The sequence below is a fragment of the Amaranthus tricolor genome, chromosome 16 (assembly GCF_026212465.1).
Source record: "Amaranthus tricolor cultivar Red isolate AtriRed21 chromosome 16, ASM2621246v1, whole genome shotgun sequence".
NCBI classification, from domain to species: Eukaryota; Viridiplantae; Streptophyta; class Magnoliopsida; order Caryophyllales; family Amaranthaceae; genus Amaranthus; species Amaranthus tricolor.
The window spans coordinates 5,611,785-5,638,858 of record NC_080062.1 but is presented as its reverse complement, the minus strand read 5'-3'; the positions used below and the strand labels follow the sequence as shown (position 1 = coordinate 5,638,858).

The window sequence follows — 27,074 nt, the reverse complement described above, 5'->3', positions numbered from 1 at the left end:
AAAACAGTACTAACATGTTGGTAAACAACAAATTGGTCTTTATAAAACAGGCAAAATGAGCCACTTGTTTTCCACAAAACTGGGTAGAAATTATTAATAAATAAAACCTAATTAAATAATAAATAATTATTTATTTTTGGGATCTCCTAGGTACTCTTAAAAGATAAATCCAAATCCAGGAGCCACACCAAGCACCAAAATAATATACCACACATTATCCAACTCTTTTTTATTACTTTTATATAGTTAAAAAATTTATAAAAAATTAAGAAATAAAAAAACTATCATAAAATCTTGTGTTATATATACCCACATTTGCCTTGCATTGTTCTTCATCACATCACTCACTTTTACTATCTCTTTCAACATATATTTCTTGCATATTGAGAAATATTATTGTTTACTTAATACAAAGAAAAATTATGGATGCGTTGCAGTCTTGGGTTTCTGAGCACAAGCTTACTAGCATTGGTAAGTTTATATGTAATTTTATCTTATTTATTCATTATAATATATAATATATATTTATGAATTCATCTAAAGATATAAAAAATCAACGTGATAAGAAATTACGAATTTGTATTTTACTCTATAATTATAATTCACTAGTGAAAAAAAGTTATCTACCATGCAACATATATTGTAGTGTTTTCAGTTACGACAGCATAAAACTAATGTTTGAAGTCTGAACTGCTAGGACCAAAAAATCATAGCACATATCAAATTTTTAGTTGCATAACTCCACATTTATACAAAATAATTTTTTAAGCATTTATACATGCTAAATCATAACAATAGCATATAAACCTTACACAAATATGTCTCAATCGTTTTTCCTTATAATATACTTCCTCCGTTGTGGAACCCTTAAACATTACTGTTGCTACATCATCTTCATTAACACTATTATCGTTTAAGCTCATTTTATATATTGTAGCTAATGTGTAAGAAAAAGTACAGTCAAGTGACATCTTATTTGAATGTCCAATTGTATACTTTTTAAATATTAACTTTTTATAATTTTTTTATAATAACTTTTAGACGTTTATTATTTAATACACTATAAATAATTAAAATAACATATTAAATTACATAAAAAATTAAATGTATCAATTATAGTAGAATTTAAATAGAGAAATGTAATTTGGTGATGCAGGAGCGATTTGGGCATCAGCAATTGGAGCATCAGTAGCTTTTAATTCGCGCTCAAAATCATCCCTGAAGCCAAGTCTCAGACTTATTCATGCTAGGTTAGTTACTTAGCTTCATTTATTTATTTTTTTTCATATAACTATGGTGAATTATTATTAATAAAGTCGAGTGTCTTTCTAATCGCACTCTTTTTATCTCTCTTGACAAAGGTAAGGGCGGAGGCATAATTGCCCCTAGGTTATTTGACCCCACTTTTTTATTTCAGCTATTTAAAATCTATTTATAATAAAGAAAAATAAAATAATATTTTTACATTAAATTCACCTGTTATTTTGATAACTAGAAAAACATTTAAAATTACTCAAAGGAGTAAAGTTCTTTTTTTTATATATAAAATAAAAGTAGTATAGTGTTATAATTACATTTATCAATCGATTTGAACGATTTTAAATGTATTTTATGATTTTATTTGTGCTGGTTTGTTTGGCAGCTTATGGTATGCGAACAAATAAAAAATTTATTATTTAAGCTTTACATATCCATCCTATTGATTTATGACATTTGAACATAAATAGAGAAAATTAATGCATAATTGCAAAATTTCGATTATACCACATTGACTTTTGCTATTGACTTTTGACGCTACTTCTTGAACTCATTTAATGTGAAGTTTGGATCCACAACTAGATAAGGATACAGTATGTCATTTTCTATTCCTATGTAGACCATAATCATAGTTTATATGAGCAGGATATACTGACTATGATAATGAGGAATTATTATTAATAAATTAAATCTACGTTTTGTGGTTTCTTAACAGGATGCATGCTCAAGCCTTGACATTAGCAGTGTTATCAGGAGCAGCAGTGTACCATTACTATGAGAAACAATCCCAAAAACCACACAATTAAGATATGATGACGAAATTTAATCATTTTCATAAGCAAATATGATGGATGAACATGATTAATTTACTAATTACTAGTTACTGCTACTTATTATTATTAATTAAATGATGCATTATCATTAAGAGTTTAATGTTCTATTTTGTTTTTTCTATGTACTTCTACTAATTAGCTTTATGAATTATGCCTAGTTTACTTTACTCTTCCTATGCGTACATATCCAACAAAATTTATCTGAATAAAATTTTGTTTTCTTGCTTAATTTTGTCAGATTAGAGTTGTTTAAATTGAAATCCTGATGAAAATTGAATTTTGTTTTAATTGCTTAATTTTGTTTTTTCTTTATTGTTTCTATAAGTTTGATTCTCATCTATCTTCTTCACTTCTCAGCCTACCATGCTCCTTATATAAGGATTAAATAGTCAAACTATTACATTTTTATTTATTTATTACGTCTTTACATGTGTATGTTGGGTAAATTTGAGTCAAATAAACAAAATTATATAAAATATTCTTAAACTAAGTATTGGGGAAACTTATTTCCCAAAATAAGCACTAAATTCCAAAAGCTATGGTTTGGTTCTCTTCGATGTTGCTAATAGCGAATAAAGAACAAGGTCAATAAAAGTCAAACACTTTGTTTGCTATTAGTAACAGTGAACAAAAATGCTGGTCAATTGACGTCAACGTCTTTATTCCCACTTAGTAAGTGGAAACAAAGATGTTTGACTTTTTTTGACCACATCTTTGTTCGCAGTTACTAACTGCAAAGATGGGTTTTATAAATTATTCCTGAATCTTTTTAATTCATTTCCCCCAAGATCAAACAAGGTAACCTTTGTTGGCTGTTACTAACAGTGAACAAAGGTTTGACCTTGTTTGACCAGGACTTCCTTTGTTCGCTGTTAGTTTTGGACTTTTTTTTACCATAGAGCTTTATTCGCTGTTACTAACAACGTACAAATCCAAACCTCAACTCTGGAAATTTCGTACTTATTTCAGGAATTAAGTTTCGCCCATATCTAATTTAAGAATTTTTTATATAAATTTTCTTATTTAGTTCAAATTTTTGGGAAGTTGAAGGGCACCTAGGTCCACTCCTACCAAGGGTTGGTGCCAACTACATGAGATCAATGTCCTTCCCTAGAAAAATAGAAAACAACTACTCTTGTGAGAGATCGTTTCTCTGATAGACGACCTCAAAACATGAAGCGCACATTCTTATTTTCTCTTTAAGTTGTATTGATTGAGCTATTTAGCCTATAAATGTAATACGTCTTTCGAAGAGACCATCTCTCACAACAATTTGTGATTACAAAATTGAAATGTTTGGACTTCTTTCAGCCCATACGTTACGACTAGCAGTATTTGTATGTGCGGTCCATCCAATAACACGTTAAGCCTAATTTTTCAGATTAAGATGATCATCTTTCTTGTAAGACATACTTTTAACTACCGAGGTCTTAACATTAATGAAAGTCAAAGTGATATTTACAAATAGTAAAAACGTCAAAATATAATAAATAAATAAAAAGTTACTTTTTTGTGAGAGACCGTCTAAATAATATGACAATAAAGTAATATTTTAATGAAAGTCAATGACCACATGTAAAGACATTGCGTCTAAAAAATTATTGAATTTCTGATACGTTTTTATGATAAGTTTGTACATATATTTGCATTGGATTGTTTCTATATCTATTCGTTTTTACAAATTTCACCGAGAGATGCATTTTATATAGGAGTTGAATTAGTCATCTAATACTTATTATGAGAATATAAACTCATTATTAGGGTTGTCTTATCAAGAGACAATCTCTTATGAGAATAATTTATTTGTCTTTCATACTTCATATGAACCTCTCATTATATACTCTCATAGAAATTACATCTATTTGATCTAACAAAAACCAACATATTTTTGTCGAAAAACATATAGTACATTGAATACATAATAAAAGATAATTTTAGTTTGTTTTGATTCTTCTTGATGTTTATTTTTTTGAAGAATAAGATTTTTGTATTATCCAAACAAAAAATAGGATACAAGGGACCTAAGACCCTAAGATTTTCAGCTTAGCTCCCTAAAGTTGCATCAGTGTGAACACAGTGCCCACCTTCTAGGAAGGGTTTCAAAGCGTCACTCTTTATGTGCACGGGGGATAAGCGAGAAACCTAAAACAAATGGCTATACAAGGAATTAACCATTCACAAACCAAGCTTTGTCAATAGGACATGCCCTACTTCACAGGACAACAAAAAAAGAAACAAAACTAGCCTATCAAATATTAAGAACCAACCCTACATGAAAAGACATCACGGCCTGAGACAGTAGAGATGGAAACTGGCATGAAGGATCAGATAGGTAGTGCTGGAGGCTATAACAACCTATAAATGAGGACCTAGGAAGGAACAAAGTCGAGGCCTAAGACAACAGCTGTCATGAGGACAATCGCACTGGAAACTGAAAGCTGAAGCAGCATCTAAGTACAAACACCGTCGACAGAGACTAAAGTTGTAAAGAAGCTTCAAGTTGATTCACGTCTCAAGGATGCTAAGAATTTGAATCTGGTCTCCGAAGCGTCCTTGACGTTGCCTACCACTTGGTTCACCATTGGTACCGTGTTGTTCCACGTGGCGTCATTCCTGGCGCTCCAAATTGCATAGATGAAGTTGCAAAGGATGGCATCATGATGCTTTCTCTTAAGGCGGCCCAGATGGGTTCTCCTGAGGGTATCTTCCTGTGTATCTATTTTTCTATTGGTCCCAATTCATTCTTTCATTATATCTACGCACTTCTAACTAAAGGCGCATTGGAAAAATAGATGGTTCACTGTTTCACTTTCCAGACCGCAAATTGGGCATGTGTCAATATCGACGACTCCAGCAAGCTTAAGGCGATGTTTTGTTTTCAGACGATTGTTGAACGCGAACCATGCTATGAATCTGCTTCTAGGGGTAGCAATCCTGCTCCATACTATGTTGTTCCACCTGACTCTTTCTTCTCCTCCCTTGAGGTCGTTGTATTCTTAGCCATGTTTGCTGCTTCTGTATTCTTAAACCGTGCTTTACATGCCTCCTTAACCAACTTGAGATTATGATCGAGGTGATTTGAGTTCCCACACGGGCGAGTGTGCCATGCTTCTCAGATGGTTACAATGAAATCCTTGTGTTTTCCCCAGTGATTGAAGAGCTTAAAAGGTTTTGTACGTTTAGCGGGCTCTAGGAATTGAACCAGCATTGGTGTGTGGTCGATGTCTCCTTCCGGAAGAAAGCAGACCTCAGTTGTGGGAAATGAGCTCTCCCATATTGGGTTTCCCATCACTCTGTCGATATTGCTTAGCACCCTGACGTCCCCTCTTTGCTTGTTAGACCAAGTAAAAAATCTCCCGGTACTTTTCAAGTCATGAATCTCACAATTCCCCATGCATTGTCGAAGATGCTTTATTTCATGGAGGCGTGGTTTTTGACCTATCCTCTCATTTAGATTGGCTATGTAGTTGAAATCTCCTAGGACTATCCAAAGCCCTATTACAGTTGCACCTATAGTCTCGAGCTTAGAAAGCATAATACTCCTCTCTTTCTTATCTGTTGCACCATACACAAAGGAGCATGTAAAACTATCACTTGCATATGGGCTGACAACTAGATCTTGGCTGCTAACGAACCGTATGTCTAGTTTCATTTCCTTGGCTTTCCAGGCTACTATGGTCCTACCTCCCTTGTTATGAGCTAGGTTGTGCGTGATACACCAAGACAGGAAGATTCTTTAGTAAAGGGCACATGTTCCTTGCCGTTTTACTTTCGTTTCCAGGAGACTAAATAGGCTTACATTATGGTTGGAAATGAAACGGGCCACTTCAGCTTGTTTATTAACCTTACTTAGCCCCCTGACATTCCAAGTGAGGATGTTATTTATGATCCTAGATGGGGTAAGCCCCCAGCGCTTTGATAGGTAGGATCTTGTTATGAGATCTCTTGGAAGATTGGTTTTCTATGGTGGAGTCGGAGAGCATAGTGTAGAAATTAGATATTGGGACTTGGCCACTATATTCATTGTGTTGGCCTTTCCAATTCACCCTTATCTGTTGCGTTGCTTCATGTGGCTCACTACTGGATTCAAGGAGTATAGTGCACTGACTCCCCGATTGGACTGGTGGTTGTATCATCGTGCCTTCACCTGCCCCTCTGTTATCTTGTTCTTTTGTGTGAGCAATCTAGCTACCTTTTATTCACCCATACTCTCCTAGGTTTTTTCTTAGGTTGTTGGTTCAAGGTTTTCTGGGTTCGACAAACACCTGGTCGATGGCCAAGTTGCTGACATTGGTGGCACCAGTTGGGTTTCCAGTCATATTGTATGGTTTGTTTAACCAGTTCATCATATTCATTTTTGAAGAACACCTCATCCGGTAGACGATTTCTTATGTCCATATCTACCAGGGCTCTAGCATACATTAACCTATCCTTATTCTTGGTAGCATTGTCTACTTTAAGAACATTACCCAAAAGCCCAACAATCTTCCTGATACATCTTTCACCCCAATATTCCATTTCTAGGGCTGGTAAGTGATAGAGCAAATTTTAATAACTGCAAGCGCACAATTGACGTGCAGTTGCGGGTCGAACACAAGGAGACGAGTTAATCAATTTGTTTTTTTTATGACTACAAGACATGAATCAAGAAATAATGTGGTCGAGAAACTAGTACTATGATGCAAAAATTAAAATTAAACAATGATCAATATGAAGATGAATATGATATGAAAAGCTCTAGGTTGTCAAACAACACCTAATTTTAACATGGGAATCGATCACTCTCATGATTATATGAGGTTGAGTCATTAGCATAATTAAATGTGATCTAATTAATCTCAAGCTTTCGCTCTATTGATTAATATCGATTTAAGGCCAAACTAGTGTTAATCCTCAAACTTCCATTTTATTGGCTAAACTAGTGGAAATTTAAGTTAAATATATCTCGATCATAAATTAGTCCTAATCTCAAACTTCCCTTTTATTGAAAAGGTTAATAAAGATGTTTAAACCGAGGTTCATTAAGCTTAGATTTAATTATAGACCCAAGTTTCACACAATCAATCGATAAAATGTTATCCCATGCTTCGAATTAGGGATTATACCCTAACCCTAAAGAAGAAGATTACTCACTAAACATGATGGTAAATATGTAATTCATAATAAATGATGGCTTAATAGAAACGCTAAACATGAAACGATGAATGATTTTAATGCAAGAGATAAATAATAAAGCGATTAACAGAGAGAGCTTACTAATTATGAAGAACGAAAATGTAAATTGCAAGAGGAAATAATGTAACAACGAAAATTTTCAACCAAAGCTTAAAAACAAAAATAAATCTCTGTATAATTAATAAAATAAAAATTACCTAAAACTGATCGAAAACTAACTTAAAATAATAAAACAACTGTTGTAATAACAAATGGCAGCAAAAATAACCGCTCGAATGACTGGTGACGACTCGTGACATCATAGGCGATGAGTCGTCGCTTTGCTACTGCCTGGATCATGTGACTTCAGTGAGTTGGCGACGAGTCGTGGCAATATTGGGGAAGAGTCGTCGCTCAGTCTCTGGACTTCATTATTCAGATCAGAATGTATCCGACAAGTCGTGGCACAGGAGCGACGAGTCGTGGCTTTAGCACTGGACTATAATGCTGACGAGTCGTGGCATCTGGAGCGACGACTCGTCGCTTTTGTTTTGGACTGCAGTGTTGAGCGACGAGTCGTGGCTTTTTGGCATGGTTTAGCTACCACTCGTTTCTTCCCTTTCAAGCTTGTTTGGCTCGATCTCTTCCCTTCTTTTAGGGATCTTAAGCCATTTCTCCAGGCCTTCACCCTCTTATCACTCCCGGGACCTAATAAAACTTCGATTCCGCCTCAAAAATTTACATAAAACACATTATTGAGCATATGAAACGAAAATGTCAAATATCACCTACAATACTACCTAAAACTCACTAAGACATCACATAAGGAGTATGAAATTAACACAAATGAGTGCAAATAATTACACTCATCAGTAAGTGTACCCATATTGGGATGGTGGATGGGTTTTCTTTTTCCATTGACATCTTGACTTTCCATGGCTTGATGATGAAAGGCTTCTTGTCAAAGAGGATACCACTCATCTCACAAGCTTTGTCTCTAGCTAGTTTATCATTCAATCTCACAATGAAGACACCCTTCCTAACCATACCAACTTTCTCCACATCAAGGTCTTTCCATATTCGTTTCACATACCCATTGATAACATGTAATGGGGGATTGACTCCTATGACATAGCATACTACTGCAGACTCCCAATATTTGACATCATCATCAATATCCTCAAAGGTGATTTAATAGTGTTAGGGACCATACGTTGAGGATGCACACATTTTCCTTACTCTGGTGCTGAAAACGACACTTGTTGTTGCCCCACTTCATGTTGCTTATTGGTCTGGTTCATCTGAGCTTGAGGCTGCACTAAATTCCCGTGTCTGGAGCTGAATTCGACAAATGCTATTGTCCCTCTTCATGGGTCTGGTTCACCTGAGCTGCGGCCAACCTATGGTCAACCTTTGATGAGCTTTGAACAGTTGATGTCCAGCTCTGTTTCAAAGTATCAGGTGATGGTGTTGGGTTCGTTTTCCCTAATTCATGCGAATTAGGGTTTGCTTCTTCCTTCTCCATCGCTGATCTGCTGTCATTGCTACACGGTGTTGACGATTCACCGGTTAATTGTGGTGGTTTAACAAGCTTGCCGCCTCCTTCCTCGGCCTACCTCGCCCCTTAGCTATGGCGAGTTCGCCCATACTGGATGAGGAACCAGGTGCGCCGTAAAGAGAGAGGGAGGGGAAAGCGTGTTCTTTTTTATTACTAATATTAAGTTTTATAAGTTTAGTTATACATAATTAGAAATATTAAGAAGTGAATTAGGGCAGCAGCGTATATACAAAATCAAAATGTAATATCTAATTAGAATAAGAGGGAAGAGTTTAGGCTCTAAGGGTCCAATATAGGGTATAATTTCAAGATTCATATAATCCTGATATGCAATTACAAGTCGACTTTTTGCATGCTAAAGCCTCTTGATTAAATTGGGCTCTTGAAACTTGATCTAGCCCAAAAGCTATATTTGTTCTTGTTTCGTATTTGAATTTCACAAAAATTTGGATAAGATGGTCTCATCATGAGACCGTTAATTTGGGCTGGTTCAATTTACGCGTATAACAACATTTTATTTTTTAGGCATTTATCAATTTTGATCTTAAAGGTATCAATTTTGAAAATTGATACCTTTAAGATCAAAATTGATACCTTTAAGATTAAAATTGAAAAATGCCCAAAAATTAAAAAATGCCCAAAGAATGAAAAAATGCTCAGATTTTTGACGAATTGGGCCGATCTAAATTGACGGTCTCATTATGAGGCCGTCTCATCCAAAATCAGTTGTTTGAATTTTTGGCGAGCTTAGCCATAAAACATCTTTAGTAATGTCATTTAAATCAGCTAAAAAGTAAAGTTACAAGTAAATTTTTTTTCTATGGACAGCTTTTTTCAAAAGGTAAAGGTAGAGGACAAACCATACCTGCTCCCCTAAAGAAGGGTGTAAAGAGGATGCACGCAGTCAAGAAACCCCTCAATTGATACCTGCGCCCCATAGGGGTTTAATCCCAAACCTTCTGCTCAACATGCAGATACTCTATTCATTGAGCCACAAACGCTCTTGGTTATAGACAACTTTTTTCAATGAGTTTTAATTTAAACCCACTAGATTTCTATTTAACATCCAACAATAAATAACCATTGAACTACTTTTGTGAGAGATCGTCTCTTGATCTGACGATCTCAATGTAAAAAGCTCATAGTCTAATATTATATTAGTTGGACTATTCTATCCATATATATGAAGAACGTCTCACGGTGATACTCACACAATAATATGTGAAAACCGTAACTAAATGTTTTCTTTAGCAACTTTGTATACAACTAATTTTTCAACCAGCAAAAAATAGACAATGCTACCAAGTGGGTTAAGCAAGCCAATTAAAACAACCTAAAACTAACAATTATTCCTTTATTACTTTTTATTTTAATTTGTCTTATAATTTTGCACTATTTTCTTTTTTTTAATTATGGTGTTACTCTCATTATTTTAATTTCATTCATAAATTTTTACTCTCTTTATCTTAACCACTCATTTATATTATCTACTTGTTTTTATTTTATTTTCCAACCTAATTTCTTTTTCTACTAAATTTCACTAGCTGCAAAATAAGAGGGCAAAAGTGAGTAATTATAAAATATCTCATCATATATTTTATTTGAAATATATTCCAATAAAAAATTAATTAAAAAATCTTTTAAGGTTAATGATCTATATATTTCTTAATCACTAGATGGGATTTAATTATGTATGAGAAAAAATATTGAAAAAAGTGTTCAAGTAGATTATGAGAGTTGTATTGAAAAAGAAAAGAATGGAAGAAAACGAAAGAGAAGGTGTGAGTTTGATGATTAGACCGTTAGACGTGCTAACCTTAACGCATTTCTGCTGTTTGTAAGGTTGGAAAGTCACTTTCTTTTTCCTAACTTTATGATTCTTTTCTAAGTTAGCCACCTTTTCTATTTTATGCTTAACAACTCTTCTATGACCATTATACCCTCCATTTACTTGCTAATTTATGAGGCCCACTAATATTTTTAAGACTTAATTCACTTGTTAAACTAGATCTACTTTGTGTGAGATTTTCTTTTTTAAGACGGTCACCAGATAAAAAATTTATATATTAATAATTTATATTATTAGAGTTATTTAACCCATATAAGACACGTCTCACGGTAAGACTGTCCTAGAAAATTATTGAGTTACGTGAGAATCTAACCCAAAAGTTTTTTCTCAAGAAGCAACATGTATTCCAATTAAAATAAAATCTGATTTTTAACTATCAATCTAATAATAGTTAGAACAATAATACTTCTATATAGCTATAAAAATGTTATAATTATGAGGCTATTAATATTTTTATAGATTGAGGGTTATTTCAGTTGGAGCATATCTAACCGTACAATTTGAGTGTTTGTAACAAAATTAGTAATAAAAATAATTATTGCATGATGTTGATAATATTTGATAGTAAACACACAAGTAATAAAAGAAACAATATAAAAATACATTAGTTATAAGATGCTTTTGTATCTATAAGTGTTTGTAACAAACAACCAAAAGATTATTCTTTATGTTAGGAATTGGTAGCTATATATGATTTATGATTGGTACTTTGGTAGTATAATTTAAAATAATCAAGAAATGCTCCTCAAACTCCATAGAGAATATAATGCTACATTTTATATCGCGGTAATTTTTGTTAATTGAGTTGAGACTTGAGAGACTAATACAAAAATTATAAATTTTATAGATGATATAAATGACATATAAATAGATTGATGAGATTTAATAAAAGTGATAGGATCCTTACGCAAAAAGAAAATATAACAATTTGAATGGATTGGATTTTAAACAGACCGTTCGTTACAAAAATCAAACGTGATAAAAACAGGCTTTCTACGAGCCGTAAACGGATCTTTATTATTGTTATTAATCTTTTCTTTAATTATGATACATTACTATAAATTTAAAATCTTCAATACAATCTAATATTAGGTCTTGTTTTATTGGAATGTGTGTTACTATTCCTCAAGAAAAATCTAAATTTAATTCTTACTAGCTCAGTATGTTCATCATTTTTCTCGACTTACCATGTTAACCATTAAACTAATTTACTCATAGTCATACATGCAACTTAAATGACATATGCCCCATAAAGCAAGCAATCATTAAAACCCCATTTTATACTCTAATTATAAAATAAAAAAATACTTCTGAAAATAAAAATAAAAACAATTTCAACAAACATTTAACTTAAACAATGTAGGGTACGTTACTTCCTCAAAGTAGTACTTACATGATTGCCATGAAGTTGACTTAATTATACAAATTTTCATAACATCTATCTATAATATATAAACATTCTTCTATTTTCTTCTTGTAAAATTCTTCTTCATATTCCATTTTCCTAATTTTGATGCTCAAATAAAATAAAATTTCATCATTTTGTGATTTAATGGATTGCTCAATTTGCACTACAATGCCTTTCATTCTAAGACCTCCAAGAAATACAATTTGTGCAGCTTGTTATGAAGGAGCTAGAAGCTTAATCTCATTGATTAACAAATTCGATGGCGATATTAATAATAATAACAATAATAATCATAAATGTAATGAGAAATCAGGAGGAAACAATGTCATTACTTCATCGAATTCGTCTTGTAAGGTAAATTGCTTCAATATTATTGTTTCTAATCATCATGTTAATTGTTATGAATGTTTCATATGTGTTTTTTGATTATAACTTGGTATTGGGATAATGAAAATTTGGTTGATGATTGTTATGATCATGTTAATTTTTATATGTGTAAGGGCAAATTAGGCCTATGATTTGAGAGGCTTTAAGTAAAAGTAATTATGGACCCTACTTATTAAATATGCTATTATAGGCCCATAATTATTTAATATTAAAGCTTCGTTTATTTAAAATTTTGGTTGGGACCAAGGGACAAGACCCTTTTGCCCTTTATAGGGTCAACCCTATGTTAAGAATTATCTAAGTCAAATTTTAACTTAGTTATGATTTAGATTATTTAATTAAAAATCCTATTAATATTAAATTGTGTAATATATGGCAAATATAATACTATTTGAGTTGGTTTTTTGTACATGGAGAGATAAATATTTGATCTGTTTTGTACTAACATTTTAAATTTACACTTTATTTAATTATATGTGTGGCTGTTTCATATTATCAAGTTAGATGTCATTATGTTATAGTTTTAAGATGTTATACATGGTCGACTACCCTTAGTTGTCTTTTAGAGTAGTTTTTTGTACTATTATGATTATGATTTAAGTCAAAGTTAAAATCTACTTGATTATATTTATAATTTTATATATCACAATCCAAATGCCTTTTGATATTCAAGCATCTACAATATATATTATACATTGGCTGGCAAATATTTCAAAATTTTGATGAAGTGCTTTACCTTTGAAATAAGAAATTGCACAATCTTATAAAGGCACAAGTATCTCAACCAAGGGTTTTAGAATCGGAATTCTACCTAGGATCAATAAGGGGTAGGATTGAACTCGCTAGATACCGGTACAATCATAAGATCCTATAAATGTATAATGATATGCTATAGTATGCTTTGATTATCAACTATATATCTGTTCATATTAGTAAATTTTTGAGATATTCTACATGGTAGCAACGAATTTTTGTGAAAGATCGGTGATAGAAAATCTAAAAAAATTTTTTACAAAATAGCATTGTACTTTTGGAATTTAAGCTTTCGTAACATTAATGCCCAAAAATACGTTAGATTATATGTTAAGTTGTGAAATTTTGTTTTTAGCTTTGTCTTCTTTCCTTAAAATACAGTAACATTCTTTCTTTAAAATTCCACAAAATAGCATTGTACTTTTGGAATTAAAGTTTCCGTAACATTAATGCCCAAAAACGTTAGATTATACGTTAAGTTGTGAAATTTCAAAAGTACAATGTTATTTTGTGGAATTTTTTTAAGATTTGGTACCACTGACCTTTCGCAAAAGTTTATAGCTACCTTGTTGAATATCCATTAATTTTTTAATTAAGTTTTTAAGCTATAAATAAAAATTGATTTGACTTTATATTTTTATTGATTAAAAGAAATAATTTTTATTAAACAAGAAATAATGCTATTAAATTGCTAATCAACATTAATTATCACAAGTGGAGGAAATCAGAAACTTGCAAATTCTACATTTTATTTTAAATTTTTCCTTTTTTACGTTGATTATATAAAAATTAAAATTTTATGTCATGTTTTAGGAAAGAACCCTTTTGTTAAGGACAAAGAGATTAATGGGAACTATATACCTTACTAGTATCATATTGGACCATTTATCAATAATTCCGTCTTAAAAAAGGTGGAATTTTTTTAAGAGATATTACACCATAATTGTACATATACGCCAAATATTATTCTTGTGATTCACCAACAGCAAAATGGTTGGTCGAATTTCGTATTCTCCACCTAGTAAATACAATATTAGGTAATAAGTTACTCTCTATTAATATATTTTCTGGATTTTGTAGCAATTTTGGTCACCATCAAATTCTACATACCAATATCTCATTATTGAACTAATACATGAATTAATACATTTGTTTATCTTTAAATAATTAATTATTTTGAAACTGCTTTATCGCTATCAGTACAGAATTCTCTCTATTTAAGGATCTCTTTAACCATATTTTTCTTGCCCCTCTATATGGAAGGGTATGAGTATGATATATATGTCTTCGATTCCCGACCTTGCTACTAATGGAAATTTATTGGATATGATAATATGATATGATATGATACTATTAATCTTTAAAATATACTATTATATCTTTATTTTGTTGCAAGTGTAACATAATTAATAGGATAGAACATATATAAAATTTTATTCCTAATCTTGTGTAATTTTTGTTATATGACTTTATTGGCTTAAATAATTAATATAACTTTTTTTTTTGCATATTGATTGTCTTTTGTGCGATCTATTTTTTATACTGTAGGAGCCAAAGATTAATGACTTTTTAATTTTGGATTATAATGTGCTATATTTAAAATATTGTTTATCAAATTATTTTTCCTTCTTATTTATTGCACACAAAGCCAGGGCGGTTCTAGGCCCCTCAAGCCCCCCCCAGAAAATAGGGGTCACATATATAAACAAACTCCTTATAATTCATCAGTTAAGCAAAGATCAGTTGGTTACGTGTTTTCTTGTAACATTGATAGTTAGGGGTTCAAAACCTATCAACATTAAACTTTTATGAAAACTTTGATCCCTATATTTATCATTAATGGTTGACAAAGGACCTCAATTTACTAAACAATAAGAAGTAAATAGTTCTCCAATACTCTTTAATCCGCCCTTGATTGCGCATGATGTTTGCTACAAGAATATCGAAAACAACCACTTTGTTAGTTTTAACTGTTATCATTAACAAGGGTAAGATTGCGTGCATCTGACACCCCCACTCTAGGTGAAACCGTTAATTGGCATTAGGGTAAGATAATGTAATGTGAGATCTTATAACATATAGCATAGTGATATAGGTGAGATTATCAAGATCCCAACAGTATTTTATTATGGGACTTCAACAATAAGTATGTAAGTGATGATCAAATAGTTATATGGTTTATGGATATGGTGCAGGGTTTTGGCAATGTACTTAAATGGGTTAAGGAAATGAAGGATATAGAAGAGGAACTAAATGATAAACTCAAGTTTCTAGGTGAATTTGAAGCAGCTTTCAGAGATGAGATTCATACTGATATCCTTGTTAAGCCTGGCAACAATGGACCTCCTATCCCTGCTCATAGAGCTTTGTTGGTATGTCATTTATTAATTTGCATTAATTTTGTCTTCATCTACAAAGCTAAAACCTTTCTTTTGTCTTCATCTACAACTCAAAGTATGTCTACTCATCATTCTAAATACGCATCAGCGTTTTGCTACTCCCATCATCCTACATTGTTCTTTTAATTTCAAAAAGCCCAACAATCAAATTCATATAGTAGCATTGGTCTAGTGGTCGTTCAACAAAACAATCAAATGTAGCTCCATTGACGATGTATCTACTTGTGATATTGTTGGTTAGGGCTCAAAATCTACCTATGTTAAATTTTGGTCCCTATTTTACCATAAATGGTTGACGAAAGGCTTTGATTTCGAAGCATCAAAAAGTAAATATGAAAAAGTAAAACTTTTGTATGAACTTAGTCCTCAGTCAACACAAAAATAGTATATATACAACTTTCATTTAAAGAGATATTTCTCACATACATTGATTTGTTGGTGTCAGTATATAGGTAATGACATTTAATTTAAATATCACTATTTTAAATTTTTAATGGTATATATACTGGATTTAGTAATATTTATTAGATTCTTTAGTAGTATAAAAAATTTATACTAAAATTTTTTGCAACGTATGATATAGTGATATTTCTCATAAATGTTACTATAGACTATAATAAAAATAACATATGTCACTAAAGGTCAAATAAAGTGTCACTAAATCACTTTATACTGAAATTTAAAATAAAAATCAACAATCATATCATACAATACTATAAAAATATTGGAAAATTCCAAGTGTCATCCTCTAAGGAGGCATGACAAATGTATTAATTTAGTGGATAATAGTTGATTACATGACAATGTTTAATGAATTTAAAACTTGATTATTTTTAAAATTAGAGCTAAATTAAGTATAATATGGAGTATAATTTTTGTATAGCAATTCTATATAACTAACCTAAAATTTAATGTATTTAATCGAATGAAAAAGTGATGTATTCAATAAATAATTAAAAAAATCAATATTTAACTTTTGCTCTAAAAAAGTTATGTATTCGATAAATTTAATCACGATAATTTATAATTGCATTATTCTTTAAAGTTATATTTTTATATATTTCATACTCATAAATTGGTACATTGCACGGGTTTCTATACTATACTAGTTTTTACACTAAAAATATAAATCAGACTTTTTTTTGAACGTCACTGAATTTTATGTCGCGAAAAGTTATTAATTTTGTTGTAGTGTGTATATATGACAGGCAGCAAAATCAGAGATCTTTAGAAACATGTTAGATTCAGATGGATGCAAAGAAGCACCAAATGAAGCCATAACATTACCAGAACTAAACCATGAAGAGCTTGAATCCCTCCTTATGTTCCTCTACAATGGAAGCTTACCCATTGACAAGGTTGAAAAGCATGTTTATTCATTATCAGTAGCAGCTGATAAATACAACATTACTTTCCTACAAAAGTTTTGTGAAAGACAAATGCTGAATTCTCTTAGTTCATCTAATGCTCTTGATATCTTAGAGATTTCAGATGTTTGTTCTAACTTATCTTTAAAGGATACTTCTTTGAATTTTATTGTCAAAAATATGGAGGATATTGTTTTTTCGCCTAAGTTTGAAGCTTTTTCTTTGAAGAATCCTCATTTGAGTGTGCAAATTACTAGGGCTTCTTTGATGGATCTTAAAAATAGGAGAAATCCAATGTAAACAAAAAGAAATTGAATTAAATGAGACATTTTTTTATTGAAAATTATTTTTTTCTTTGTCATTATTATATTCTATATTTGAGTATAATTGTTACATTTGCTTTGTTGGTGGCATTTAATAATTAATCAATTTTAATTTGTACTCCTTATAGTTTTTTATTTATTGGTAAAATTTTGGCAAATCAAATATTATTTTTCATCTCAGTGTTTTTTATTAATATTAATTTTTAATATTAATTTTTAATTATAAATAAATAGAGATATTAAGAAATAATTAATTAATTAAATAATGTTTAAAAGCCAAATATTAAAACAATTTTGTTGGGTATTTTATTTTATTCATATTTCATAATTTATAAGAAACCAAGAACAAACTATTGTTTACCACTTCATTTCAATTCACCTATAAATATTGAGATGAATAGCTAGTTTTATTTTCTATGTCATTTACTCTTACATTTTCAATAATCAATAAACTCATTACAATTAATATTGATCTTTAATTTCAATAAGTGAGGAAAATAAGCCTAAAAAGTTTATAAAATTAAATTAATTATCCAATATTATATCATTGACCGCTAAAAATAATCAAAATTATTTTGGGATTAGTTTTTAAAAAAATTTCTTAGTATATGGGTCTGCTTAAAATATATGGAATTCTAAATGGATTAAACTCGCGGTATATTAGTGGCTAAGAAGTTCTGTTTGAATAAAAATTAAGATTTATGGGAAAAAATTGAAAATTTAAGATGTTTAATTTATGACTTATCATTATTTTTTTTATATCTTATATGTTCCGCTTATAATGTTATTATTTAGATTTAGAGAGGAATTGAAAACGACATACAAAACCCCTGTCAAAAAAAGTTGTGGCCAATAGGTCTACCAGTCAAATTAAAAACTTGTAAATGATCAAAAGAAAGACAAGACAAATAATAAGACAAGGCAATATATGAAACTATTTAAAAATAATCATAAGATGTATTTATATTGAGCAAATGTTATTAATTATGTTTTTTTAAAAAGGAACAATTATCGGGAATACTACAACTTTTTGTTTATTTTCTTATAATAATATTAACTTTTGATTAATCATGAATAATATCAATTTAAGAGGACGTTTCCTTAAATATACCTAACATGTTAAAAATCAATCTATTGAAGATTATATGACAAAAAAATTTGGTAAATTAATTAATAAAATAAAATTGGTAATATACTAAGAAAAATCCACTAAATTGGTATTATTCATGATAATCAAAAATTGATATTATTATAGAAATATTTGCGAAAACTGTATTGTTGAGGGTAATTTTTTTAAAAAAGTTGTAATCAACAATATGTTGTTTTAAAAAGTGGCATACAAGTGGCCTAGCTAGCTATTACCTAATAGCTTGGTTAGCATAAAAAGGATTATAATAACGGAGTAGTAAATTTAATGAAAACTCACGATGTTTCATGTTTGTTCTCTTGTGTTCATGACAGGATTCGGACAAGACAATTCCATATGCCCCCTTTCTACCAAACTAACTCTTTACAAATCTGCCTACGTGCTAGTTTTGAATTATTTCAATCTATAAGACAATGACCGATAAAGTACTACAAATTTCAAATGCAACTTGCTTTCACCATATGTGAAGTATTATTCATCTTTACTAGTTGAATGTAATACTTCTGATAAATTATACTCCCTCCACATCAATATAAATGTCTCATTTACTTGGACATGGATATTAAGAGTGGTGTGAGATCCATTAAAAAGGTGGTAGCTGGGTAAGTAGTGAAGCGTAAGTAGTGAAGGGTAAGTAGTGAAGGGTAGTTGGGTAAGTAAGGTACATAGGGGTATATTCGTAATTACTTGTGTGAACTAAGGATATTTAGGTAAAAAAAAGATTGACAAAAATAGAAATGTGACAATTGATATGGTTTTGCCAAATGAGGAAATGTGACAATTATATTAGTGTGGAGGGAGTAATATATCTTTCGCTTTTAATCTTTAATTAGCATAAATTTTTGGTTGAGTTGAATCTTTAACATCGTATAAGAAACCGATAAGACAAAAAGGTCATTGGTTACGTGAATATGCATTGAGGATTACTCATTCAAATTAGTTTTAAGTTTAATTCTCGTTGCCTCTCTCCTAACCTCTTTCTTTCTACCTATCATGTACGTTCTAAAAATACATTTTTTTGATTTTGAAATAATATATCCATCATTCAACTAAAATGTGGTAGTTTTGCATTTCAAACCTCATGAGAATAATGTGCATACAATCCACTTAAAATTATACAAAAACAAAATATTTAACTAAATTCAACATTCAAACAACTTTATAACTAAATTCAATTTTACCTCTATCTCAAAACAAAATTTAAAATTATACAAAAACTAATATAGAGTACTCAAAACTTAATTATGAACAATTCCAAAATATTTAACCAAAAATTAAACTGATATTTAGCCTTTCACTTTGATGAGAAGGTGGTAAAATACAAGGAAAAAGAGTTGTAGCAATATGGAATATCGGAAAAAGAGTTGTAATAAGATAAGCCCTCAAAAATGTAGATGTTTGGATTCCATGTATTCAATAATGTATTGGAGCTTTGGGAATTCATTAAGCCCTCAAAAATGGGACAAAACTAGTTTTACAAGAAATTATTTTTCTTCTATTTAGAGGGAATACATAATTGTTTCAGTATTGGACCATGGATCGCCATGCCAATCTTCTTCAAACTAGAAGGCTATATTCTTTCTCTTCATTTCATCTCTTGTAAAAATAAATATCATGATATTTTACATTCAGACCATACCACTGAACGGGAACTGGGTATAATGATATATTTTGATATTGTATGATTTTTTTTTTTTTACAAAGCCCCAAAGAAGTTATTCAGTGAAAATTTAAAATAAGTAAGCATATTATGTCAGAAAAAAATTCTCAAATTAAGCTCTGAAAAAAAAATATTTCTCAAACTAAGCATACTGAGAATTTACTGTTAAGGACAACGATTTTAAATCTTATTGGGTTGGAGGCAGTTTCAAAGGAAGTTGAAAATCGCTGCCAATTAGGACATCGATTTCACTTAAATGAAAAACGTTGCCCTTGACAGTGATTTCGACGTTGTTGTTTTGATGGTCAAGGTAAAGTCAAAAGGCAAGGGTGGGCTTTTGGGAGCAGAAAATCACTACTAAAGGCATTGAATTTCAACTCTTCCTTGAAAATCACCCTCCAGCCTAATAGGATTTAAAATTATTGTTTTTGACAACGATTTTCCTAAACGCTTAATTTGGGAATTTCATAGCTTAGTTAAAGAATTTTGTATAACAAAAGACTTATTTTTTTCAAATTTTCTTATTCAGTACACATGTTTTATTGTTCAATGTCACAATCATTAGCCTACAAATATGGACCAGAAATAATTTAACATTTCTAATCATAGAAGCACAAGAAGTGAGGTTGAGTTCGTAAAATCGATCAATTATAGTTTAGTTCGATAGTTCTCTTTGCCCCCTCACCCCCACACTTTCACCTACCCACCATGCACAAAAGAATGTCACCCCGAACTTGTCTTGTGCGGAATACTGAGAGTGTCTTTTACCTTTTTTCTCTATGAGCAGAATATGATGATGATGATGAATTAATTACGAAAAAGAGATCTATGAGAGACCATTCATTTTTAAAATTAATGACTAATTTATAATTTATAATCTCTGATTCTCTATATGGTAAAAGGAAAGAAATGATAAGAGAATTAAATTAAATTTCTAAATCAAGGGTACAAAAAAATTCTTCTATAACTATTTTCGAATAACTATAATTAATTGATAGTGAAACCAAGGACAAAGGTACCCCAATCTTGCAAGAACAATCCTAAATAGACAAAAAAGAATTCACAGCCTGTCCGAAACATAAATTAACTTCAGGCTAACCTCTATGAAATTGATATAGATGTATCATATATAATTTATTAAGCCAGTCAGCACGTTCACTTTAAAATATAAACGGGTAATAATTAACTTAACAAAAAGTTGATAAATTACTCTTATATACCCTTTTGATTTTTCTATAAAGCATACAAAAATCAAATGAATAGAGAGAGCCTTCATTATAATTTATAAGTAAAAAATATCATATGTAATCCAAAGTAATTATCATAATAGTTATGGAAGAAATTAAACGCAAAAAGAGGTGTAAAGTTTTAAATTTAATCATAGGACAGAAAATAGCTAGCTCACGAGAAATCTTGCTTTTCATTAGTGAGCATAATAATAATAATAATTATTATTATTATTATAATAATAAAGTTCCGTACAAAATATTTTACGCTAAGCTTGCAAGTTATTAATAATTAATTAAGCTAAGTGATGATTAATCAGTGTTACTTGTATTCAGATTCCTAATTGCTTGCAATACGGCTCGCCTTACTACCTCAGCATCAACCATTTCTCCACCAATGTCGTCATTACCCTACACAATAAAGTTCATCTTCTCTTATAAACTAACAAAGTAAAGGAAAATTCTAAGGAAAAGTAATAACACAATCTTTTTCTTTCAATATTTGTGTTTCTCATTTACGTGTAGTTGTAAATATTTAAAATCAAAAATCAATTAAAAACAATCATTTCATTAAACAAATCTAAATATCACTTAGTTTTAGTAGGAGAGTACAATTAGCGATCGCTCAAGACCCGTCTTTTAAGGTCATCTTATTTAGGTCCGCTTCCCAGTTATAAAAAAGTCTACCCAAGAAAAAAATTATGCAAAAAGTTATCCTAACCTCATAATACAAACCAGTTGTGAAGCCACATGGGAAATTAGTAGGGGCCCAACCCCACGTCGTACTTTTACAGTCTATTTTTACAGATTATTTTTAAAATTCATCCCCTATAGAATTTTTAATTATAGATTGTTGGTATTGTTTCATATTATCCCAACCCCTTTAACTTTTATTTTTTTATTTCATCCCTGACACAAAAGTACCAAACTATGGTGACTAACTAATTCATTCGTAACTCTTATTTTATAATCCTGTTTTGATTTATATCTTCTCCTATTATGATGGTCATATAACTCTCATTAATTCAAGAATAAAGTCTTGTCTAAGTTGGTAACAAGTTAAGTATCACTTTACCTTAAATTATCACCTTGCCTTTTCTTTCGCTCTGCCTATACTCTAATAAAAAAAATATCACTAATCGAAAAGTAATTCCTAAAATTTATTTGTGTCTCTTATTTTCTAAACTTATTTAGATTTGTATCTCCTCTATGATAGTCATCTAACTCATTAATCACATCGTAATTCCTATTTAATATTTATGATCAAACTATATTAATTATATCATCAAAAAGAACAAATTTGTTAATAAATTATTAACAAAAATATATATTTATTGTACATACGATACAATGTAAAGTTTTTGCTAATGAGGCTAATAATATTCAAAACAACTCTGCCTATGTAGAGGAGAAATGACATTACGGTGATGACATGTTGTATTTCAATCTAAGAGGGATTTAACCACCCAAATTGAAATCAATTTAGAACCAAATCACACATAATCACCCATAGGCAAAAGGCCTTTACCTATATTGAGATGACTAAAGGCGTTGATAAATTTTGGGCTAACACACAATAAGAGGCATATAAGAAAAAAGTTAGCTGCAAACAAATCAAATGAGGTTCGCTATCTTCAAATTAATTGGTATTAGGAGGAGTAGCTTATTAAGCTTATATGTTAGTCAATCTCTTTATAATTTTTCAATATGGTGTTACATATGGGTTATTTTTCCTTAACACCCGTCATATATAAACAAATACAGTTGTTGTACAAATTAAGTTTTTGAGGCTTTTTTAACGAATATTTCTGCAAGATAAAATCCCAACATAGATGCATGGTACATGTGAATAAAACAAAGAATATTCACATGTCATAACTTTTGTATCTCAGGACGAAAAGCTCAATTTGGCTTATGGTACTCACAACCAAAATAAAGGATCGGATATGAGTTAGTAATGAATCCAATGATCGGAGCTTGCTAGCTAGCTAGCTGTCTTCTTGGAGTTTCCTTTGTTTTTTTTTGACTAATTTTGAGTGTCCAAACATCAAACTTTTGATACTTATGAAAGGTTATACATACTATAAGGTTTCAATGATGAATACAAGTTCAAAATATGCAACACTATGATAGGTCATATGATAAGATAGAAGACCAAACATGACAGTAGTCTCTTAGAGTATATTAAATATATTGGGACCTCAACTATCAGCTTAATCTTTTTGTTAAGATGGTTCCTTTACATAAAAAAAAAGATTTTGAGCATATGCAAGGTATCCAACTGAACGGAACTTCTTAATTAAATCAAGGGAAAATTAGTTTAGGAGTATTATTTTTGTTTAATTTATGGTTTTTTTTAGCCCCAAATTTTCAAAAAATTATAAAATAAACAAAACCTAAAAAGTTAATAGTGATTTTTACTCTGTCGCCGAGCCTTGGCCTTTGGAGGAATTCTTGATCCTTCCCTTCATAAAACATATAGCCCTATTTACTATGAGCCATCAAATTAGTATCCCACACAAGTCAGGATCCGAGAAGAATGATAGCTAGCGGAAATATCATATACGTGCCCTCCAAAGAGCTAGAGGACAAGGAGAAATTTATTCATTTATTAACCAAAAAAACGAAGAGCTAATATATATGAAGAGGGAAAAAGGCTTACTTCCACACTTATTGCTTCCAATTGAAAATTGTCTGTACAAGAAGCCCTAGCTTGAACTACAGTAAGATTCAGCTCTTCAAAAGCTTCCAGTACTGAAACTAGCAAACGTTGGCTACTCTTTGCTGAGTAAACATTTATTAGGAATCCTTTTTCTAGGGTTTCCACTGTCACCTGCATGTTTTTTTTATTGAGCAATAATAATATCAAAGACTTAATTTCAATAATATCGGATCAGTTTCATGACCAAAACAAATCACTAAATTTTTCAAAAGAAAAATATATACTATATTTAACCGCAACAAAAGAGATTGTTAAGAGATCGTGATTCTCTCTAGTAACTAGATGGTCTACAATAATAGAGCATCTCGATCCAGACACATATAATTGGGATTTAACCCAATAACTCAAAAGTATAATCTTATTTCATTAAAAAAAGCGTGATTTTTCGATTTTGAATCATAATGGACTATATTAAAATTGTTCATCAATCTATATGCGTACACTTGTTGTTTATGTGAGGTTACAGATGATGTTTTTATAGCAAGTATCAATCGAAAACTATTTCTTTAGTACCATATCACTAACAAGAGTATTATTTAAGCTAAGATTGCGTATATTCTTCTCCAATAGTTTGATGATATTAGGATAATGAAACGTTGCCGTTGCAATTAAACATACCGTAGGGGGTGAATCTTGGGTGTAAGAACTTTGTGGACTGTTTACAATATCTTGGTTTAATCGATCCACCTTTTGCCTTAACTCCTCTATGTATTTTGATGCGTGAATAATGATTCCAGTATCATTTTCCTGTAGGAAAAAACATTAAAATACAAAGGGATGTTTGGCAAAATGAGCAATTTTAGCTTATTTTGATACAAATAGAGGGTTGAGTGGTCAAACTAGTCAATTCTAATGTTTGGTAAAACTAACCACTAGTCAATTCTAATGTTTGGTAAACTAACTGGTTGAAATTGCTTATTGATATAAATAAGTTGTTTTTAAACAAGCTGCTCATAACAGCGGATTTAAAATCAGCTAGTCAAATCAGCCACTACCAACTATCAGCTATATGCCAAACACCCAAAAACTCATCTTAATAAATGAGCATAAATGAACATCAAACATATATATTTAGCCCATACATCAAATGCGTCTCTCAGAGAGAACGTCTCTCACAACAAATTTGTGTAAAAATATTAACAGACAGAGAGAATTAATTATTACTGCATGAGAGTTAGTAATAGAACGAAGTTGTTGCAGTTTCTCATGCAGGGCTGCAGTTCTTTTGTGCTCCCTTGAAACCATTGTCCCTCTTTCACTTTCTGTTCTCTGATCTTTCTTTCTCACTTTCTCCTTCTTCTTTTTTTACTCACTCTTTGCCTTTCCTCTGATTCTACTTTTCTTCTAATGCCTTTGGCCCTCTTTACAAAACTCTGAGGGTATTTTAAAAGAGAAAAGGAGGGGGATGTGCTCTCATATCAATATGATCATCCCTTGTTTGCTTCCCAAATGACTACCCCATTTTCATCACATCATAAATTTTTAAAATACATGTTATTGTGATTTGTCTTTTTTGCCCTTTTGAACAAATTAGTAATCCTCACTGGATACCCGTGTGATGCACGACTATATTAAATATTCTGACATATTTGTATAAACAAAAAATTAAAAACTTACGGCTTTATGTTTTAACCATCTTAAAATATCCTATACTCATTTAATAAATAATATTATAAAGATTTTATAAATGACTGAAAAAAATAAAATAAAATATATAATTTTCTAATATATTAAACGATGTGACCTAAAAAGTAAAAAATCAATTAATATGGATAGACATTATAGTCATAATTAGAAAGTAGAAAAGTCAACATTAGTCATAATAACAATGACATCATCATTGAGTTTTAGAGGGAAAATTTTTATTTAGATAGTAACATATAAGCAATGTTTAAAAGTGATAACATCAGCAGTATTTTGTTTTAGTAATAATTATAGATAGATTATAGATTATAGATAGATTCTGTCTCTTTGTGTTTGTATTATAAGACGAATAACTCTTATATATATGAATTATATGATGCAAACTCAAAGAGATATAGTACTCACAGCGTCAATATTCATGACTTTTGATTGAACAATTTGTTTAGAAAAGATAAGAGAAAAGAATCATAATTATTACTCCATCTGTCCTATTTTAATTTCCATCTATAAGACGTTTATTGAATTTTAGATACTCATAATAAGATTAGGATTATTTATAATATTGTTATGATTTCTACTAATTTGCAATATAGTCTACCTCATAATATAGTCTACTTCATAATGATGAAAATTAAGATTTTGGTAATATTGTTTAGCTAGTAAGAACTATGAAGAGTATATTTTGAGAGTATACATTAAAATGAATCTGATAGTTAGAAATTCTATACATACATACTATTGAGCTAGCTTTATTCTTCTAAAGGCAAAACAAAATAATTAAAATAAGAGGATCAAGAAGTAAAAACAAAGAAGTATGAAGTGTGTTACTCCATTGTAAAAACTATCAAAAATAAATTGTTTAATATCTCTCAATTCACGGGAAAACATTTTTTAAAAATGAAAGGCTTCCTCTTCATTATTTTGTGCATATGAAAGAAAAAGACAAAAAATGAATGATATTGTAAAAGACTTGTCATTGCTTTACAAGTGCTCAAATTTGATGTTTTTTTTATCTATCTACATAATAAATGGTTAAATTTTTTTTACAAAATCGAGAACATGAAAAATATCATATCAAGATTCATTCATGTTATGAGGGTGTGAATATTTATAGATTCAAAACCTAAACTTCAAATTATGTCATAGAAGTATTAAATTTCTACTAATTTTTATTTATTTCCTTTGTTTTTATTTTTTTTTTCAAATCTGCAGAAAAAATTTTTACAAAGTTCTTTCCATCGTGAATCTTTTTATAATGGGATAAATTTATGAACAAAATAATCTCATTTGTCTAGTACTCCTATATTTTACTAAAAGACCATTATATATTTACATTTCTAACCCTAAAAATTACATAGTTCTATCATATTAATGATACGATTTTCCT

The 27,074-nt window shown here is 30.4% G+C and overlaps 2 protein-coding genes across 2 annotated transcripts; one reads left to right on the top strand and one right to left on the bottom strand.

The window, feature by feature from the left end:
• The first annotated feature begins 272 nt into the window (after window positions 1-272).
• Window positions 273-17,292, top strand: LOC130803126 (BTB/POZ domain-containing protein At3g56230-like). Its single transcript, XM_057667312.1, has 5 exons — window positions 273-471; window positions 1,157-1,250; window positions 1,973-12,413; window positions 15,395-15,571; window positions 16,807-17,292. The coding sequence occupies exons 3-5, from the start codon at window positions 12,204-12,206 to the stop codon at window positions 17,263-17,265; spliced, it is 846 nt and encodes a 281-aa protein (XP_057523295.1). The 5' UTR covers window positions 273-471; window positions 1,157-1,250; window positions 1,973-12,203; the 3' UTR covers window positions 17,266-17,292.
• Window positions 17,293-21,492: 4,200 nt separating this feature from the next.
• Window positions 21,493-25,543, bottom strand: LOC130803125 (uncharacterized). Its single transcript, XM_057667311.1, has 4 exons — window positions 25,208-25,543; window positions 24,662-24,790; window positions 23,984-24,154; window positions 21,493-21,732 (listed from the first exon to the last, which is right to left on the bottom strand). Exons 1-4 carry the CDS (start codon window positions 25,286-25,288, stop codon window positions 21,634-21,636), a joined length of 480 nt encoding a protein of 159 aa, XP_057523294.1. The 5' UTR covers window positions 25,289-25,543; the 3' UTR covers window positions 21,493-21,633.
• Window positions 25,544-27,074: the final 1,531 nt, after the last annotated feature.

Excerpts from the sequence above, each read along its gene's own strand:
- LOC130803126 (XM_057667312.1), top strand. The coding sequence starts at position 12,204 with ATGGATTGCTCAATTTGCACTACAATGCCTTTCATTCTAAGACCTCCA. Across the intron at positions 12,414-15,394 it reads CATCGAATTCGTCTTGTAAG|GGTTTTGGCAATGTACTTAA; the intron begins GTAAATTGCTTC and ends GATATGGTGCAG. Across the intron at positions 15,572-16,806 it reads CTGCTCATAGAGCTTTGTTG|GCAGCAAAATCAGAGATCTT; the intron begins GTATGTCATTTA and ends TATATATGACAG.
- LOC130803125 (XM_057667311.1), bottom strand. The coding sequence starts at position 25,288 with ATGGTTTCAAGGGAGCACAAAAGAACTGCAGCCCTGCATGAGAAACTG. Across the intron at positions 24,791-25,207 it reads CTATTACTAACTCTCATGCA|GAAAATGATACTGGAATCAT; the intron begins GTAATAATTAAT and ends TTTTTCCTACAG. Across the intron at positions 24,155-24,661 it reads CCCAAGATTCACCCCCTACG|GTGACAGTGGAAACCCTAGA; the intron begins GTATGTTTAATT and ends AAAAACATGCAG.